Source organism: Prunus avium, chromosome 8 (genome assembly GCF_965620075.1).
Source record: "Prunus avium chromosome 8, drPruAviu1.hap1.1, whole genome shotgun sequence".
NCBI classification, from domain to species: domain Eukaryota; kingdom Viridiplantae; phylum Streptophyta; class Magnoliopsida; order Rosales; family Rosaceae; genus Prunus; species Prunus avium.
The window spans coordinates 33,621,367-33,641,447 of NC_142291.1; the positions used below are offsets into that span (position 1 = coordinate 33,621,367).

General features: G+C 34.3%; 1 protein-coding gene across 1 annotated transcript; it reads left to right on the forward strand.

The window, feature by feature from the left end:
* Window positions 1–12,962: 12,962 nt before the first annotated feature.
* On the forward strand, window positions 12,963–19,284 carry LOC110753759 (uncharacterized). The gene is made up of 13 exons (XM_088245291.1): window positions 12,963–13,252; window positions 13,629–13,766; window positions 13,973–14,054; window positions 14,382–14,458; window positions 14,979–15,079; window positions 15,640–15,766; window positions 16,402–16,518; window positions 16,595–16,680; window positions 17,230–17,296; window positions 17,553–17,631; window positions 17,821–17,912; window positions 18,429–18,572; window positions 18,669–19,284. The coding sequence occupies exons 1-13, from the start codon at window positions 13,145–13,147 to the stop codon at window positions 18,702–18,704; spliced, it is 1,254 nt and encodes a 417-aa protein (XP_088101417.1). The 5' UTR covers window positions 12,963–13,144; the 3' UTR covers window positions 18,705–19,284.
* The last annotated feature ends 797 nt before the right edge of the window (window positions 19,285–20,081 follow it).

Below are 20,081 nucleotides of genomic sequence, written 5' to 3' on the forward strand. Positions count from 1 at the left end.
AAACCAAAATTATTTTTGGATACGTTTCGAAACGTAACATGGTAGGTATCTGGCAAAAGAACATTAACTATGTGCGCATGCACATACAATATAGAGATGTGCGTGCTTGTGCTCGACAACGTATCATGTTCCAGAGAACATTACTATATGCATGTATACATACGGTATAGAGATGTGGGTGCTTGTGTCAGAAGATAGTAAGATGCTTAGGGAATATTATGTTTGCGTACTCACATTTTCATTAGGATTTAACCGCAAGGCAGAGCGAATTAGGTCCAAGATACAAGAATAACAGAAGAAATCAGCGAAAGGAGTTGCGGATCTTGGATACAAAACAAACACAATGACTGCTAGCCGCTCCAACAAGAACATACGCTCCTGCACAAATTATACAACATAATTTAGGCATAACAAAATGATTAACCAAAAAATTATGCTCTCAATGTATTTGAGTTTTTTTTAAAAAAAAACAAAGGGCTATGTATTTGACGAAATGCAGTTTTTCTTTGTGGTAGCTTTTTTATGATCATGCTTCTATAAGAACAAATTTCTAGCTCCGCCACTGTATATAAATAAATAAAAGAAGGACTCAAAAGCAACACTCACTTTATCTTTCCACAAATTCATCACACTAGAGCATAAATTCATCATACTCCAGCATGGGTTAGGGCAAGGGATGCCATTCTTGTGAAATTTCTGCCAAGGCATGAAATTTAATATGCAAGCACTGCATGTGGCAGATATCACCAAGGAAGCCATAGCTATATACCAATAGTTTGTAGCCCAATTGTAGAGCACTAGAAAAATGGTGGCAGCTCTCTCGAGCAAAAACACAAACACATGTTGATAATTTGGCTGCACATTTATAATCAAAATTATTAGTAAGTAATGAGCAACAATCTCAAATTGAATTCTGACTTGCTTAACAGAGAAGATTACATAAAACTTACACTTGATTTAGAAACAAGTTGACGCTGGAGGGAGGCCTCCATGCATAAGAAAGTTGTGAGAATGAAATAGAAGAAGGAAAAGCATGAAAAATTGGGAAAAATAATGACCAAGAAAATTGCAAGCCTCTCAACCAGGAAGAGCAAATGATCTACTTGGAGCACAATCTCTTTGAATGTTAGGGCATTGCTCTTCTCTGCCATTTTAATTGCCTATGAATAATACAGACACCTTGCTGGGGTTCTTGAGATGGAGGGAATGGTTCTTCTCCTTCTTTTATATATATACTTGACAATCCTAGTTTTATTTTTTTCCCTTAACTTACGTGGCATTTTAGTACTGGTTGTACAACATCATTGTTTCTTGAAATGTATTTCCTATTGGTTCTACAACATAATTATCATCGTTTGTATAATTTAAAGAATTTTGCTAGGCGTACGTAAAATCTGATTCTTGGATGTGCGGGCCCCAACAAGCATCAACGCTCGATTTAGAGAAAATTTGGATATCATAACTACCGTTTTCATAGCCAAGCCCAATAAGCCCAATTTGGATATTATAACTGCCATTTTAAAGAGTATAGCCGAGCGCCTATACCTTTAAAATATTCGTATAAATTAAAACGTATAGCCGCGCGGCTATACAATTAAAATATTCGAATAAATTTGAAGCGTACAGCCGCCCAGCTATACCTTTTAAATATTCGTGTATTTAAATAGTATAGCCGCGCGGCTCTACCTTTAAACTATTCGTATAAATTTAAAGCGTATAGCCGCGCGGCTATACCATTAAAATATTCGTACAAATTTAAAGCGCACAGCCGCCCGGCTATACCTTTAAAATATTCGTGTATTTAAAGTGTATCACCGCGCGGCTATACATTTAAACTATTCGTGTATAAAGCATATAGCCGTGCGGCTCTACCTTTAAACTACTCGTATAAATTTAAAACGTGTAGCCGCGCAGCAATACCATTAAAATATTCGTATAAATCTATACCTTTAAACTATTCATATAAATTTAACGAGTATAGCCGCGCGGCTATACCATTAAAATATTCGTATAAATTTAAAGCGTACAGCCGCCCGGCTATACCCTTTAAATATTCGTTTATTTAAATTGTGTAGCCGCCCGGCTATACCTTTAAACTATTCGTGTATTTAAAGAGTATAGCCGATCGGCTCTGCCGTTAAACTATTCATATAAATTTAAAGAGTATAGCCGGCTATACCATTAAAATATTCGTATAAATTTAAAGCGTACAGCCGCCCGGCTATACCGTTAAAATATTCGTATAAATTTAAAGAGTATAGCCGCGAGGCTATACTATTAAAATATTAATATATTTTAAAAGTATAGCCGGGCGGCCATACTCTTTAAATAAGAGTAAAATCTTTAATTGAAGAATATTTGACTTATGCAGATCGTGCAAAGTAAAGTTGGGATTCACTTACATCAAGCTATGTATTGGAGGATTTTGTGGAAAGCCAGGGTTATTAAATAACAAAAATAAGATGTCATACTTGCACTAAAAGCTTTTCTTCTTTTTCTCCCTTTTTTTAAGGTGAGACCCAAGGGTATCCACCGCCGACAGCAGTGACTAATCCCTTTCGCCACAGGAGCTCTCCCAATGGAGGTAAACGGCTGACCACGAAATGCGCTCCATTCCCATGGGCGGGGATCGAACTCCCAACCTCATGGTTAACGAATGAGGTGAGCTACCACCACACCACATCTCATGGTTTCTTTTTCTCCCTTTGTGTCCTTCTAGTTCCGCACAAATCTTTTTTCTTATGGTCTCGGAAAATCTGAAAAGTCAGTTTAAGTGAAAAATAATCAAGTTATTATTATTATTTTGTTAACTTTCCTAAATCCGTAACACTTAACCACTAAACCTGCAAACATCAGTTAGGCCAATTGATCAAGACAGTGTGATCATCCCATTGAACCCAAGTTCGAAACTCCTTTACCTTAAAATATCGCCTGTAAAAGCGAAAAAAAATTCAAAAAACCATTGAACTCAAAAGAACATTGTTTTGGACATAAGCATTATACAAGCATCAAGACACAAGTATAGCATATCCTATATCAAAACCAAATGTTGATGGTGCTAATTTTCAGAAGAACAAGAACAATTGGGCCAAAACTTAATTGATAACTTTGATTAACAATAAGGAAAAAGAATAATACTATTTTTCTTTCTTAATCAAAATATATAACCCAGAATAAACCCAGCTTAAGTCCACCGCATCGCCTCATACTTCGCTTTCAATAAACTTCTCTCTTCCTCCCACTTTTCCCTCTCTTCTCTGTGTTTCTCCTTCTCTCTCTTCATCCTCTCCTCAAACTTTTCCTTCTTCTTGTTCAACTTCAGCTGAAACTCCTGCTCCAACATGTCCACCCATAATTTGTACTCCCCCCGTTTGGTTTTGAGGTTCTGCAATCCCTGGTCACACTTATCCCTGATTTCGGATAACAGCTCCTCCAAGTAAATAGCGTCCCCAACATCAATCTCACCTTTTGCTTTCTCTAATCCTTGGTCTAATATAATCTCAACCTTGCCCAGCTCCTCTCTGTTGATTGTCTTGGCCATCACGTTTTCTTTTCTTTTGGATTGATCGTCACCTTGGCTTTACCAACCCTGAAAGTGCACGCACACCAACCCAAGAAAAAGAAAAACTAGCTAGGTTTGATTTGTGTGACTCATAAGGTAAATATCCATGTCCTTATATAGTGTATAAAAAATGCCTATTCGGTCTAGGAAACCGTCAGAAACAGGGATTTAAATTGGGAACATGATTTAAAAAATTCAACTTAAAAGTAGACAGTCACATCATTAAATTAGGTAAGATTATAAAGTCAAGGCATATCAGATCAAATCACGCATATCATATCAAATCAAGGCAGACAACGAGAATTTAAAAAAAAAAAAAAGAATGGGCAAATTAGACCATATCAAGAAGTATCAAGGATCACAACCATATCACATGTCAAATTTAACCTTGGGAAGAATTCGAGAAGGTTAATTGAGAATCTTACAAGTATTATTGTAAATAATAGTGGACCACAACCAGAAAAATATATGCATGTTGAAGATTGATCATAAGCATTTGAGGTTAATTAATTGAGAATCTTATGCTTTTGTTTTTTTTACAAACGATATTGAATCTAAGACTTTTGCTCTTAATCACTTGATCGCTACAAACCCCTTACTTTTTCTTCTTATATTTTTTAATAAGAATAAAAAAAAGTTTCTTAAAGCCTATTCAAATTTACTATCAAGAAAATAAAATAAAATTCTTAAGTTTCACCAAAACCAAATATTTGCTTAACCTATTACGAAATCAATCAATTCAAGTTGTTCCTTTCATTTTTTGGGAGAGGAGAGAGACTTGTCTGTAGACTTTATTGACTGCACATAAGTAGAACACATATCTTTGGTATGTCGTAGAGACTGTTGAAATATCAAGAATATACACAAGAGCTCTTCTCCTCAATCCGATCCCTTCATACACTCATTCTAGATGGGGTGAATTCTTTTGTGTGGGTTGGCTTGATCGGTTGAGCAGGGGCACTTGTATTTATATGCATCTTCCTAAGAGTCTTGCCCATCAAGAAACTCTTAAGAAGTCCTTATTGCATTAGGTTTATAACTTCTAATCCACAATTAAGATAGGAATCCTTCTAGCTCTTATATTAGCCTTAGAACACTAACTTTAATAGAGCTGCAGGTTTAGTTGTATTTGAACTCCTAATTGATATCAAGTCTTAGAATCCTTTGATGATTATAAGACCACACTTTAATGGTTTAGACATCTCTACACGTCTAACATTCTCCCACTTGGTCTAATGATCATCAAGAACTCAATATCAATTACTGTAAGGCCTATGGAATTCAATTCAACTATAATTCCTAATCAAGTCACTGTCAATCAAAAGAACATGCATGGAACTATCAAGACTTATTGAACATTTCTATATTTCAAGGTCTTTACAATTACACATACAAGCTCTCAAGATCACATGAGACTTCCGTCAAGACTAGAATGCAGAATGATTATGACCAAACTTAATTTGTGTTTACAAAGGTCACTTTCATTCATACGCCCTCCCTTAAGAGATTACCAAGATCTCTCCTTAATGACTCTGGTATGAATTCATGTCTTATGCAGTGACTGTAGCTAGCTATACTGCATTATGACATATAACTGGATTCATTTGTCAAGAATAATAAACATAAATCTGAAGTCACATAATTTATTAAAAGAATTAAACCAAACAGTAGTAAACAAAATAACTGAACTGTCTCCAAGAAAATAATGAAATTAAGTGGAATAAAACTCGGCTCCCACTGATTTTGCATATATAAAATGAATGGCATAACCAAAATCAAATCAAATTTCCCATTAATACTTTTGGGAATAACCTCATACAGTAAATCAATCAACCAATGCAATTTCCTTTCATTTACCTTCTACCTTACAAGCTTGAAACAAAAACCTTAATGCTTATTAGTAGTAATCATGAATTCAATGAAAGGTAAAAGTCATTGATTAACCACTGTTAACTGAAAATATGAATTAACAATAACAATTAACACATCCAAACAATCTTTGTTCGTATTAGCCTTAAAACCCTTAATGAAGAACTGGAACATTAAGTGATTAATCATAAACAGTCAAAACTAAATGTATGCAACAAAGAAGATCATTGAATGCTCCCACTCATCAAACATTTTGCACCAAAAATGTATCAAGAAATGAGCATAGAACAAATCATATTATTTTCACTAAAATTGTTTCCTCAGGATTAGGCCTCAACTTTAATTCCTTCAATTTTTATTTCTCAAAATAGCACTTTACTAACACATTTCTTGAAAAACATATAACATGTCATGCATATTGGACTTAGTTTGAGAAATAACCAAACTGTAATGAATGCATTAAACTTTATTCACTTTGTACTTTAAATATCAATTAAATTTTCTTTAACCAATGCATAATAAAAAGTGTAAGCAAGGTAAGAACTTTTAGTAGCCAAAAACGAAACAGCCAGGTATCCAAAAAATTGGTAATGAAAATATTTAGATGCATAAAACCAACACTTAAGATGTAAAACTTCAATGTGTAACAACCAGAAAACAGTTCCAAGTATGTTCCAAAAACTTTATGAGCTTTATCAAAATACAAGATATAAGGTCTTGAGTGTGAAGCCCAAAACTTTACATCACTTCTCCCACTTGGGCAAACACTCACAACTTTGCTACTTCAATATATAGTGCAACAATAACCTTATGATTAGAAAAACGGTGACAAAATGGTGTAAAAGAACTTTCAAGGCGTGCTCCTAATGTACTTCACAGTATAAGCCTAAATGCACAAACTGTCAAGAAATTTCCAGCAATGACATGTGATTACTTGAGAATTTACCACAATTAATTTATAAGTCGGATTAGCATCAAATTTCATGGAAACAAACTAGAGACATTAATCTTCGTACTTAAAAAATATAGAGTCATTTATAGCTAATTAGAAGGACTAGAATTGATCTACAAAGTTACTCAGAAAATCTGTCAGCACATACTTTTCCTGAACACAGATCACTAATAAAATTATCACAAATAAAATATACATCCAATAATCACGAAACTTTGCAGAATTCATGAGGACACGTATATGCTTAACATATCAAAAATTCAGGTTATTTCAAGATCTTTAGGTGAGTCATATTCAACAATCTTTATACATAATGCAGAAACTGTCAGGAAAATTCCTGTGGATCTGTTTCAACTTTATAAATTCACCAAAAAATCAATTCTCAATATATTTTCATGAATTCAGCGTCTAAAGAAAGCTTAGAAAATGATCCTTATCGCCTAATTTTATCACAAATTAATTCGTACTACAACATTATGTAAATAGACATCATAGCAGCATAGTTCAAAACTGAAAAATTAGTTAACTATAGAATTATGAATGCTAACAATATACTGTATACACCTCAGAATTTAGTTATCCTTATGCATTCTAAACATTCAACATTAAGTTCCATGTAGGTGCAAAACAATTAATACATATCACAAAGGTAAAATATAAAATATCACTTTATCAAGTTTAAACACTTTGAGCAATCAAAAGATCGTTCGTATGTACCTTGAGTATCTTATATATTGCAATGTGCCACTTTTTATTCAACACAAAATTAGTGAGCCTTAATTAGAAGTGCAATTTGATCCACGCAACTCATTCAATTAAGAAATAACAGTAATACAATATCCTTAAACATGATCTAAACTTCATATTGCATGACCTTACAAAACAGCCAATTTATTTTATGATGAACACAACTTTATGGATTAATCCAACTTTACATGATTCAATCCATCAAATACGAATTAATACTTTTAGACATGTGGATTAGTCCAACTATACATGGTTTAATCCAAATCACCTACGGATCAATCCTTTTACATGTGAAGTTGCATTGATGCTACAAAACATTCACTTAAATGCATACAAAAGGCAACCAAGTCTCAAATATGTTCATACATAAACAAACAATATAGCCAAGCAAGAAAATTCCAAAATAGCTCACGTTTCCCTTTATGTGATCAACCAAAATTATCTTTCCTTGAGTCATGAAAACAACTTTTATGACTATTTAAGATCACTATTAATAAATTATTATCAGCAACTCAAGCAACGTGAGATTTATCAAAAACCGATAAATAGGACACGTATCATGTTACAATCCATATAACAAAACAAAACCGTATATGCGCCTAATGGAGTTAAGGTTCATTGTGACATTTCGAAAAGTTTTTAAAACACAAACATATCTGAATAAGCTGTCCCATAGTGCTTAAATATCTGTACATTATTGATTCACACCTGTGGGTTGAGAATCAAACATGTTTTTAGTGATCACCAAAAGAGTTCATATATGAATTCCTTTCATAGGTTAAATCCTCACATCTGTGGATAGAGAGAAATTCCTATTAATTCACATATGTTGTCTTTTGCATCACTCCACCATGAATATGCATGGATAAACTGTCCCCAAATAATCTGTACATTATCAATTTACGCCTGTGGGCTGAAAATTGAACATGTTATAGTGATCACCAAAATATTTGATATATGAATTTCTTTCACAGGATGATTTCTCACATCTGTGGATTGAAAGCAATCACTGTTTAATTCATATATCCCATATTTTGCACCACACCACAATGAATCACCATAACCATGATTAACCAACATCTGTGGACAGAAGGCAATCAAGATTACGATGGTCCATTGTGCAAGATTTCTCGATCATCTTTCTTGAATCCGAGATTCTTTAATCAACCAAACCGCTGTAGCTTGCTTGGTTGATCCAAGATTTCTTGGATTCTTGATCGTGAAGCTTTCAAGCATGGATGATAAAAGCCTTATATCTGAAACATATGCTTAACAGATCTATATTAATAGAAGAGTGAAAATAGACACATACTAGTAAACTTTGAACTCAGATTATTGAAAAAAAATTATGTGTCGTTTCAAAAATTAAGACTTTGTTAACATGCTTGGTTAAATTGCTTTTAGGTTCTAAAACATGCAATTATTCTATCTCTCTCTAGCCAGATTGCAAGCCAAGCACAAGTGCTCTTGATTATGATTCCATGTTTTCCGACATCAGCCTTAGTGAAAACATGTCAACTTGAATGAGATCTAATGCATTTAGCTTAGTGCTGGAATAAAATTACTTATATTAATTCATAAGAAAATAAGCATGCATCCAAAGTGCCAATTCTTTTAATAAGATCTGATATGCCATATATGAAAATATGCATGCCAACTATATCCATGATTGAATGACTCTCCCAAAGCAAGGTGCAAGCAGCCTTTATGCTAATTTGTCCCATTATGTTTCGTTTCCTAATTTCTAGGGATATTTGGCCAAAAGTTTAGGATCTAATAATCTTTAGAGCTGAACGAAAATAAACAATATAGGCGACTTTACCTTTTCAAGGGTCTGAAAGCAGTGTTAAGCTTCATGCTCTGTTGCCTATTATTCAGAACTTGAATTTCTGGATCAAACTCAACACCTCCCATGAAAACTGATAACTGAATCAATGGTTTCTGCTCAACGTCCGCCGAACGCGACTTCCTCTTCCTAGGCCTGCGGCTTTTGGATATCGGGTCTGAGAGCAAGCATCTTGATGCCGTCGTTTGAATTACCATTATCGATAGATGTTTAGTGATTTTGGGAGAGGTTTGAGAATCAGAAGCTGGGGTTTCAGAGGGAGGTGGTGGAGACGGGTCCTTATAATCTAAGACTAGAAGGAAGGTTGTACACCATTAGCTTTTTGAATTAATCAAAAATATCCAACGGCTTTGGTAGAAAAGATGGGAGAAAACTTTTGGTTCTAAGACATGCAGCCTAGGCTCTGATACCACATGTAGACTTTATTGACTGCACATAAGTAGAACACATATCTTTGGTATGTCGTAGAGACTGTTGAAATATCAAGAATATACACAAGAGCTCTTCTCCTCAATCCGATCCCTTCATACACTCATTCTAGATGGGGTGAATTCTTTTGTGTGGGTTGGCTTGATCGGTTGAGCAGGGGCACTTGTATTTATATGCATCTTCCTAAGAGTCTTGCCCATCAAGAAACTCTTAAGAAGTCCTTATTGCATTAGGTTTATAACTTCTAATCCACAATTAAGATAGGAATCCTTCTAGCTCTTATATTAGCCTTAGAACACTAACTTTAATAGAGCTGCAGGTTTAGTTGTATTTGAACTCCTAATTGATATCAAGTCTTAGAATCCTTTGATGATTATAAGACCACACTTTAATGGTTTAGACATCTCTACACGTCTAACATTGTCTGGCCTAAGACCATCTCCAATTATGTTGGGGCTAAACTCAAATTTCCACCCTCCAAAGTACAACTATTCATGTATTTTCAGAACTTAAATTTTTTTTTTCCTCCAACCTTGCAGACTCATAATTTGAGTCCGCAACTTTATTAAATTATTTAAGAATGATTAACTCCTAATTTTTTTTTCTTGTTAATTTTTCTTGACATTATTTTTGGTTCAATACTCGTGATTTAATTTTCTAAACATTTTAACCTAAAAAAATTAAAATTCCAAAACATAATAGAATTTCACTTAAAAATAATAACAAGTACAACACCATACGTATGCCCGGAATAATTCGAACCCTTCATTGAAGCCATTGCCATAATTTTCTTCAATTTTTACTTTTACTTTTACTTCATTTACCAAATGAATGGCTATTTATAGAGTTTGGAATAAGTTTTGGGGTTGGATCCGACTTAGATTAATTATAAATATTATTTTGACCGTTGGATGTGAAATTTTATCGTTGAGATTGCCTAAAATGAATCATAATCGTTGATTTTATAGCTGTTGGAATATATATATATATAAAAGCATATCAGATTATTTAAAAAAGTAGTCGTTGGCCATCAATAAAGGAAATGGGAATATGCTTTTTCGCACCTGTCAGCGGGCTGGCCATCACGTGGGCTTCCAGCCAAAAAAAAAAAATTTAAGCAAATTTTGGGCCCACAAATTATCAGTCCAGGCAGAAAAGAGACTGGAATTCCAGTCCTGTTTTGAGATTTCTCAAATTTTCACCTCCCAAAATACATGGGTTGAAAAAGATTTTTGGACTTAAAACTCAAAATTTGAGTTTCCACCCCTTGGGTTGGAGATGGTCTAAGGAATGGGAGACCAAACTACGGAGATGGGTTGCCACTAAAGAAGTAGCCCTACAAACTTTCAACAATAATACTAGAGATATCAACAAAAAAATTGATTACAAAATGACATGAAAGTGGAATAATATGATTCAAACTTTTGGAAATGATTTCAGTGCCTCCTACAACATTACTACTTTTTTTACCAATTATATTATATTATAGTTTAGTAGTATTTTTCACTACTTTACTACAAAATGACACGGTATTGTTTTACTATTTTTTTCACCCAAATCTATAATATTGGTGTTCGATTTTTCTATGGTATGATATCATGCTCAGTACGAGTACATAGAAATACCATACTCGTTGAGTCATCATATCATAGTAAATTTCACTCTTAATCAGGGACAAATCTATGTTGGGGGCTATGTGGACTATAGCCCATACAGATTTTTTTCAAGAATTTTATAAATGCGATGTAGTATTTACACACAACCAAAAAAAAAAAAAAAACTGATAATCTATATATATAAAACAAAAGGCAGAGAATGGTGAAACATTCAAAATACCAGAAAATGCCCTTGGTTAATGCAAATATTAAGAATTGAAATTATTAATTAAATGAGGATAATATGGTGAATTCACACTTTTTCATATTTAAAAAAATTAAAATTAAAAGAAAAATCAGATAATGGATCCTATTTTTATGGAACACAACTATCCATTCTCTTTTTTAATTCTAAAATAAATTAAAAAATTTCTAAAAAAAGCCTCTCGCAGGCGCTGAAGCGCGTGCTGAGAGGCTAGTATAGATAATGAATGAATAATTTTAATTCTTTAAAGACTCGAAGAATGCAACTTAAATAGTTCTATCTTTTATTTGCATTGCATGTTTATTTATTATTTTCTTTTTTTTACTAGCTTCTATCTTATGCAATAGATGCATTTTGAAAGGTATTCGGCTCATCGTACCGTCAAGTTTTTTTTGTAAGGTAAATCTAGCATAGTCCATTTAAAAATCATGGATCCTTCCGTACTCTTAAAGCGATGCTACACTAGTTAATAACAGGGGCGGAGCCACACTGGGACCAGTGTGGTCACGGACCCCCACTCAATTATTTTATATTTTAAAAGTAATATACTGTTATGTATTTCTATATGTGTGTTATTTCAAATACTTTACGTTTTGATATGTACCCACATGTGTTGTGATGGACTTCTTACGGCACAAGTAGGTGCTTCAAATTGCCCCTTTGCTCAGTTGGTAGTGGTGCACTCCAGGTGTACAGATTACCTTATTTCCATTTTCAACATTTAAGTAAATTTCTTTGTCCTTTTACTTTAATTTATTTTTATATTATTCCATTTACTTAAGTTTACAATGTAAATTAGGAAGTACCCCCTATTTGGATTCAAATAAAAATACTAGAAAATCAAATTCCCACCAAATCAAAATATGAAAAATCGGTTTTAGTGCAAAATACGATTTAGGCTAAAAATGATGGCTCATTAAGTCAATATATACTTCATACTAAAATCCCATAAAATCAAGTTTTCTTATTTGATGTGTAAGGAATAAAAGCCGCCAAAAATTATCTTGAGAAAATGATTATTCCAAAAAAAAAATTAATACTTAGTCAATATTTTTACATAAAATATTTTTTCATGTATGATATGAATGCATGAAGGGACCTAAGGTTTTTTTTTTAGTTTGTGAAATTTTGATTTTTTCTTTCTATTGGGTTTAATGGGGGGAAAAGCTTTAAAGATATTTGCTAAATCGCTACTATTTGTCTATCTCTTGCAATTTTTCTTGTTCATAATGAATTTGTCTATCCCTTTGTTGAGGACAATTATGATTGCAACCAATAAGCAATATAATTCTTGACATATGTGATATATATATATACTATTTTTCGTATGTATTGTGAGTTCAAATTTTTGATTCTTTATAATTTGTAAGAGGCCCCCACACATAAGAAATCCTGGCTTCGCCACTGGTTAATAAAACATGATATCGAGTGTGGTTTTTTCATATGCGCGTAATACTACTTTAGTACGCAATCAATGCGATATTTCTATTGTTAGTGAGTAGCATGAGCTCCATTCCGAAAAGTACTTAGCTCGTTAAAGCAAAAAATCATCACAGGCCCCTACAACCCCATACATATTTAATCAAAAATTCAAATACTATACGAACACCCTTCTCCTGTAAGCCTTCGCACCAACATTTGAACCGCCAATAAAACCGCGCCACGTAACAATTTATAGCCCCGCGACAAAATAGCATTGTGCATTGGAGCGTATTTTTGTACCGAAACAGGATAACAAAGACGTCACCGTCGTCTCTTCTTGTCGCCGTATTCTTCATCGCGTTCGCATCCAAATAAAGGCGATACTTTTCGTACTGCCAGCCACTCACAGCCCGCAGCTTTACCGAAAGTCTGATATTTCGGCGTCTCGGCCGATAAAATGGCCGATTACGCGCCGTTACTAAACGGAGTAGACCATCCGGCGACCATCCCCGTGAAACCTCCACGCATCGCCTCCCTCGATGTCTTTCGCGGCCTCTGTGTCTTCGTGAGCTCTCCTCTCCTTCTCTGAACACCAACATTTCGATTTAAAGCTTCTTATTGTAACGTTTAAGCTTCTAGTGAAACGCGTTTCGATCCGTACTGTTTGGCTGCTGAGAAAATGCGGGAAATGAGTAGTAGTGTAGAGACTGATACTCTCAAGTCTTACTCTTACTCGTTTCTTCTTTTTTCTTTCTTTTTCCTGTAATTTTCGATCAGCTTAGGTAGTGAAGATGAAGTGAAATTTTCGACTCTTGGAAAGCGAAAGCAGAACATCGAATTTTCAATTTTCAATTCATTTTCTTTATCTTTAGGAAGGTTTTTGAGGACGTGACATAGATTTGTGTTTGCCAAATGTAATCTGCATTGTTTGAATTCCACAGCTGATGATGCTAGTTGATTATGGCGGCTCAATTTTTCCGATAATCGCTCACTCGCCGTGGAACGGTCTCCATTTGGCTGACTTTGTTATGCCTTTCTTTCTGTTCATTGCTGGAGTTTCTCTTGCTCTTGTCTACAAGGTACATACAGAGTTTATAGAGTTTTTTTTACATAGAATTCGGCAACTTTGCTATTTTCAACTTTCAACTTTCAACTTACAACTTTCAACTTTCAACATTCGAGTTTAGTATTGTGATTGGGAATAGAAGGCTTATTTGAATTTATTCTTTTATTAAGGTTATGAATTTATAGAATTTAAAAACTTGATTTTGATTGAAAATTACAGAAGGTGGCAAACAGAACAGAAGCTACATGGAAAGCGGTGCTTAAGGCCCTAAAACTTTTTCTTCTGGGCGTTCTGCTTCAAGGTAATATTTTCTGTTTATTCAGTGTAAGCTCTTCTATAAGCATGCCGTGCACAGAAACATCTATGCTATATTAATGATATGCTACATCAAGAAAGATGTTGATTTTTGTCCTTTCAACATAGTGTACGTATTAGCATGAGATAAACTGGAAAAGAGGAGCATTATCTAGTCAATGACATAAGCCAACAGAAACTATTTCCTAAGCCAAATTCGTTTATCTCCGTCATCCTTTATCCTGCAGTTGGCATTGTATTACATGTTTCTTCTTTCTATTGATTATGTAATACTACTGGAAATATCAACTGCTCGTGATACATGTCATCTCAGGTGGTTATTTCCATGGAGTAACTTCCTTGACTTTTGGAGTTGACATTGAAAGGATACGGTGGTTTGGAATTCTGCAGGTGCATAAGTTTTTCATTCCAATATGTTTGAACTGCTTTCCATTCTAGAATATTTGGGGTATGCACATCTCCGAGTGAAAAGATAAGTGTTTAGGATGTGGGTTTAGTAATTGGGTGCCAAATACTTGGGAATTGGTTTAATTCTTGTATATAAGTACCGTGTGTAATTTTTCTATAGAATTACCATGTGTAACTTTTCTATGGAATTACCATATGTAGTTTTTCTATGGAATTACCACGTGTAATTTTTCTATAGCATTGCCGTGTGTAATTGCCTTAACTTTTTTTTAGATAAAGCGGATGTAATTGCCTTAACTTTTGATCTGCTGGTTTCATTTCATTTTTCAAAAAATAAAGTCTCACAAGGGTGACCACATTAGCCTCCAGTTCAGATAGTTGCTTGCTTTAGCAGAGTGAATTTACAATACATATAGTTCTAATTGAACATATTTCCTTACTTCATTCTTATTGTTAGGGTATACAGTAGTTGACTTTCTATCACCATTGTCATTTTAATCAGAGGATAGCACTTGGATATATTGTTGCGGCTTTGTGCGAAATCTGGCTATCACGTCAAACATGGGGTGAAGTGGCATTTTTCAGGAGTTATTACTGGCACTGGTAAGGTTTTAATCCATAGACTATAGCACTTTGTTACTTAACATATTTAGTAACCATGTGTATAATATGCATTTTTTATTGGACTTCTACCTAAGAAATCATAAGTGTTTTTTCCAACAAGTTTAAGGAACATGAAGAACGATGGTCCTATGAATCATATCTATGGGCATTGTCTGACTTCCTTGGTTGTTGGCCTGTGAATACTTAAAGTAGATGATTTGAATTATTTCAGAATATGTGTTTAGCATAGAGCTTTATGTGGAGTCATCTGCATGATCAATAGGACATCATCAACATGATCACTAAAACATCCATTTTATGGTGTGGTCTATAACAAAATAGATGAGCAGGGAGGTGGTTATTGTTCTCCAAATATGTACTCCAAAAAGTTGACATTCAACTTAGCATATCACTAATGTATTATCTAGAAAGCAAAGCAACTGGAGTAATGTCTAAGAAATATTTGGTTCACTTGATTTTGTTCTCATACACTCAATTTATTTATTTTTAAATTTTATTTTCTTCTTATGTAGTGTCAATTTCTGTTTTCTGCTTTTTAGGTGTGTCATCTTTTCATTATCAGCCATATACGCAGGGTTACTGTATGGTTTGTATGTACCAGATTGGGAATTCAAAGCATCGACACCAACCTCTATGCTTCCCTCTAATGATAGTTTTGTTTATTTGGTAAGACCATGCTCAGAACTTCTCTCCTTTTTTTTTTATATGCATATGTTCTTTCCTGCTATGGTTCAAATAACTTTATTCCCGATATGGCTCAATAACTTTAAAGTCATGTTTTATCATTCCAAGATTATGATGGAAAAGAGAAAATGTTTAGGTCATGGGATCTTCATCACTTTGGTTCTTCTCCTAATAATTGTTTTTATGTCTTTCACTGACTTGTCTGGTTAATGTTTAGAGTATGGAACGAGAAAATGTTTACATTGTAGAATCTTTAAAACTGCTCTCTGCCTATAACCCTTTTTCTCCATGCTGTCTTTCAAAGATTTGTGCTGTTGACATCACGCTTAAAACATAGAACTAACTACATGCATGCATCTCCGCATCTGAATGCATGTATGTATAAGGAGAACATGTACAACATTTTTCTTTTCTCAGAAGTTAATATTTTCTCCCATACCAAGATACCCATCTGCCAATGAGTGTTTTCATTGTCAAGTTGATATTAGGATAGGTTTTTTATGGTAAAAGTCATCTTCCTGGATACCAATCCACCTTGTTCCAAATGCGCTTTTCTTTAGTTGAATAGCATGCCTTATTTTTTCTTTGATTATCACATTCTGATTACTTTAATGTAGGTGAAATGTTCTGTGAGAGGAGATCTTGGACCTGCCTGTAATTCTGCTGGCATGATTGATCGTTGTATTCTGGGTGTTGATCATCTATATTTGAAACCTGTTTACAGGAACCTGAAGGTAACTTAGCTCATTGTTACTTATTCTATAATGCTTATGTGAGTGATTATTTCCTTATGAAAATCATGATTTACAGGAGTGCAACTTGTCTGCCGATGGTGGGGTTCCAGAGAGTTCGCCTCCATGGTGTCATGCTCCTTTTGATCCAGAAGGTATTTTAAGGTGGCCTATCTAACCATTTTCTATTCTATCATATTCACAAGGGTGTTAAGTTGTATTTGCTTCAGTTATTCTATTCATGACATACCATTTTAGCTAATCAATATGTTTTAAGATTTACTTAGCGCAAACTTCAGAAAAAGAAGAAACCAAAAATTCAAATGGAGGTTTCTGTCAACCTACAGAAATTCAAACTACTTTCCTTCCATGTCAACATCTTGTTTTATTTACAGCCACTCTAGATGATGCCTAATACAGCCCATCATAGTATATCTCAATGCATATCAAAACCATAATTGCAAATATTTTAGAAGCATCAAAATAACAAAGATAACAGTAGCTGTAGAAATGTGTTCCTACTTGGTTTAATTGGCTCAACCTGTACAAGCATCCTCTCTGCCTCTGTGACTTTAGAGCAGTCACTATCATCCATTGTTGTCTCCCACTTGGCCACTGGCTCCTCTTCTTTAGTAATTGATTTTGTTATGTCGTAGCATTTCATCACAGCTAGTAACAAATATCAGTCTATTGACATTCACTATGTGTTCACAGCTCTCTAACAGCTGCAGTGACCTGCATAATTGGACTTCAATACGGTCACATTCTTGCACACATAGAGGTAATGCCTTGTTCATGAGTTTAGCGGATTTCAATATTCACTTTAGAAAAATATTTAGCAGCTTTCTAGTGTTGACACAATTTTAACAAAAACCTTGACAGAAGTCCTTAAGATGCATTGAACTCTATGCTGTGATATTTGTGACATCTGACTCGTTCAACGAGTTGTACATTATCTTGTCTATCATCTTTAAGTGTCATGCAAGCTTTTATTGCTTAGGTCATTTACTTAGCAGATGTTCTGTTTACTTTTTCAGGACCACAATGGGCGCCTAAATGCTTGGTCCTTGTTTTCAGTTTCAATCTTTGTCCTTGGTTCATTCCTTGCCTTCATAGGTATAAAATGTTATTGTTGCCTTGAACTCAGTGGGTACTTCAATTAAATTACTCCGGCTAAGATGATTTCAGCAAAATCTACATTTCACTGATCAATTTCAAGCTCTTAGTATGTGGATTTGATTTGAGCTAGCTCTAATGCACTATAGTACTAACTTTCCTGCACTACCATTCATTTCTGATTTTCAGGCATTCCTGTAAATAAATCTCTGTACACAATCAGTTATATGCTAATTACTTCAGCTTCTGCGGGAATCACATTTTGCGCTCTGTATCTACTGGTCAGTGCTAAGAGTTTATTTTATATATTGGAAGTGATAAATGATTCTTGCTTTACCATGCTTTGTCTTTGGTGAGCTAATGAGACTTGGACATAATGATCAAGTTCCCTATCTGAGATTCGGTCTTTTCTTTTTAAGTTTCCATTTACCATACTAATTCTAGCAAATATACCTGAAAATAGAGTTTTTAAGCTCGATCTATTTGTTCTTTTTTAATAAACAAATAATTCATGAAGGATGGTAGGAGCTTATACCAAAAGATCAAACTTCAGTGGCACACAATCCCCGTTTTCTTCTTGCCTTGTACTTATGTCAGACTTTAATTTCTCACACAATTTAAATGCCTGTGATTCTTCCAAATGAATGTTAGCCTCATGCTTGCAAATTTATTTTATTTTATTTTTTGCATCATTCTTCAGTCAAGGTAGGTATAACAAGTCCCATCCTTACAAATTTTTAGTTAATGAGGGTTGTAACAATCCAATTGACGAGTACACTGCCTGCTCTTTATTGCAGATCGATGTTTACGGTTACAGGTGCATTACGTCTGTGTTGGAGTGGATGGGAATACATTCTTTGAGTATTTTTGTTCTCGTAACTTCCAACCTAGCTATTATTGCGATACAAGGATTGTACTGGTCTGATCCTGAAAATAACATTGTAAGTGTCAATAGAAAGCTACTCTTGCTGAAACCCAAATTATACACAACCTTCCTTCACCATTCATTTATTTTGACACTTTCCGTTTCTAAACAGGTTCATTGGGTCATCACACGCTTTGTGCACAAGTGAAGTGGCTATCCGACGCTCACTCGTGGATAAAGCATTTTAAACCCTTGATTGGAAATTTGATTGAGATATATACTTTATGATTACTCCTCTTCATATTGATCTTCAAGTTTGCTCGGGATTCCGATTTTTACTGTTTCGATCACAAAGCAGATAACACTTGGGAAGATATTTACTATTGTCACAACCACTCATTGCAGACTCTGTTGCTGTATATCTCACAATCAAGATTGGTTCAACCACAAAAGAACGAACTATCACTCTTTATCCTATTCTGCTTGTATTTGCAGGAAATTTTGGAACAATTAATTCCATCATCTATAATTGTTTTACATGTATAGCCTTGACAATGTGACATGATCCATGTTACTGTATGTTGAAGTTGAATCCCTACAATGTAAGTGATGTTCAAGTTGGCTGGGTTGAACCGGTTTCGGGCAGCCAAGCTATTTCGGCGGCCATGATCCACTTTAATGTATGTTCTCTAAAACTCAGTGGCTTAAGGTAGTGATAAGGAAATGAGGTTTACATGTTTGTATAGATAATGTTTCGTTATGAAAAACCATTTTCTTATTAGTATTTACTAATGATATACGCTGTACTTTTAATATTTTTTTTTCTAAACAATTATTGTTTTATTGGGGTAATGATGCTAGAATGATCTCTGTGCTCTGCTGTATGTTCTAAGCATTAATGATTAGATGCTCCACTTATCTCTAATGGTCCAACTTATCTTAATTAATCCGTCTGTTAGTCAATCAACCAGAAGGTGTGGAAGGGAATATCCTCCGTGGATTATTCATATCATTTCTATTGTTTTAAAATAAAGATCTTCAAAATCAAATCAGATTATATGTCTTCCCCAAAAATAAATTCTCAGGATCATCATCAAGGAATTTTTTTTGTAGCAATCCCCCAACCCGAAAAAAAAAATTTATTAAAAAAATTTTGCCCAAAATTTATCTGCAACTTATGAGTGATCGTAGCCTTTGTGGTTAAGGTTCGTTATTGGCCAAAATAGACCTTAAATATAAAAACAAGAAGATGTTCCTTATCCTTGAATAACTAAAACCCAAAACTTACTTAGATTTGGACATTTTGTCTAATCTGTTTGTTTTGCTCAACCTTTCAATTTTGTTTTCCTCCCTCACAAGCTTCCAACAAGATCATATCGAAAAATTGGGGGACCCCTAGCCTTGTAATCTCCCAATGCGACAAATGTGCCGGTACAAAAATATATTCTTGATTGACAACATTTCTAGTTGGGTCTTTCTCAAAAGTTTCACCATATATACAAGCCATTCTCCAAGAGTGATTGGTGTGTACAAATTTTATGTGGGCACTATGGGCTATAGTTTCTCTTTTGCTTTGAAGCATATC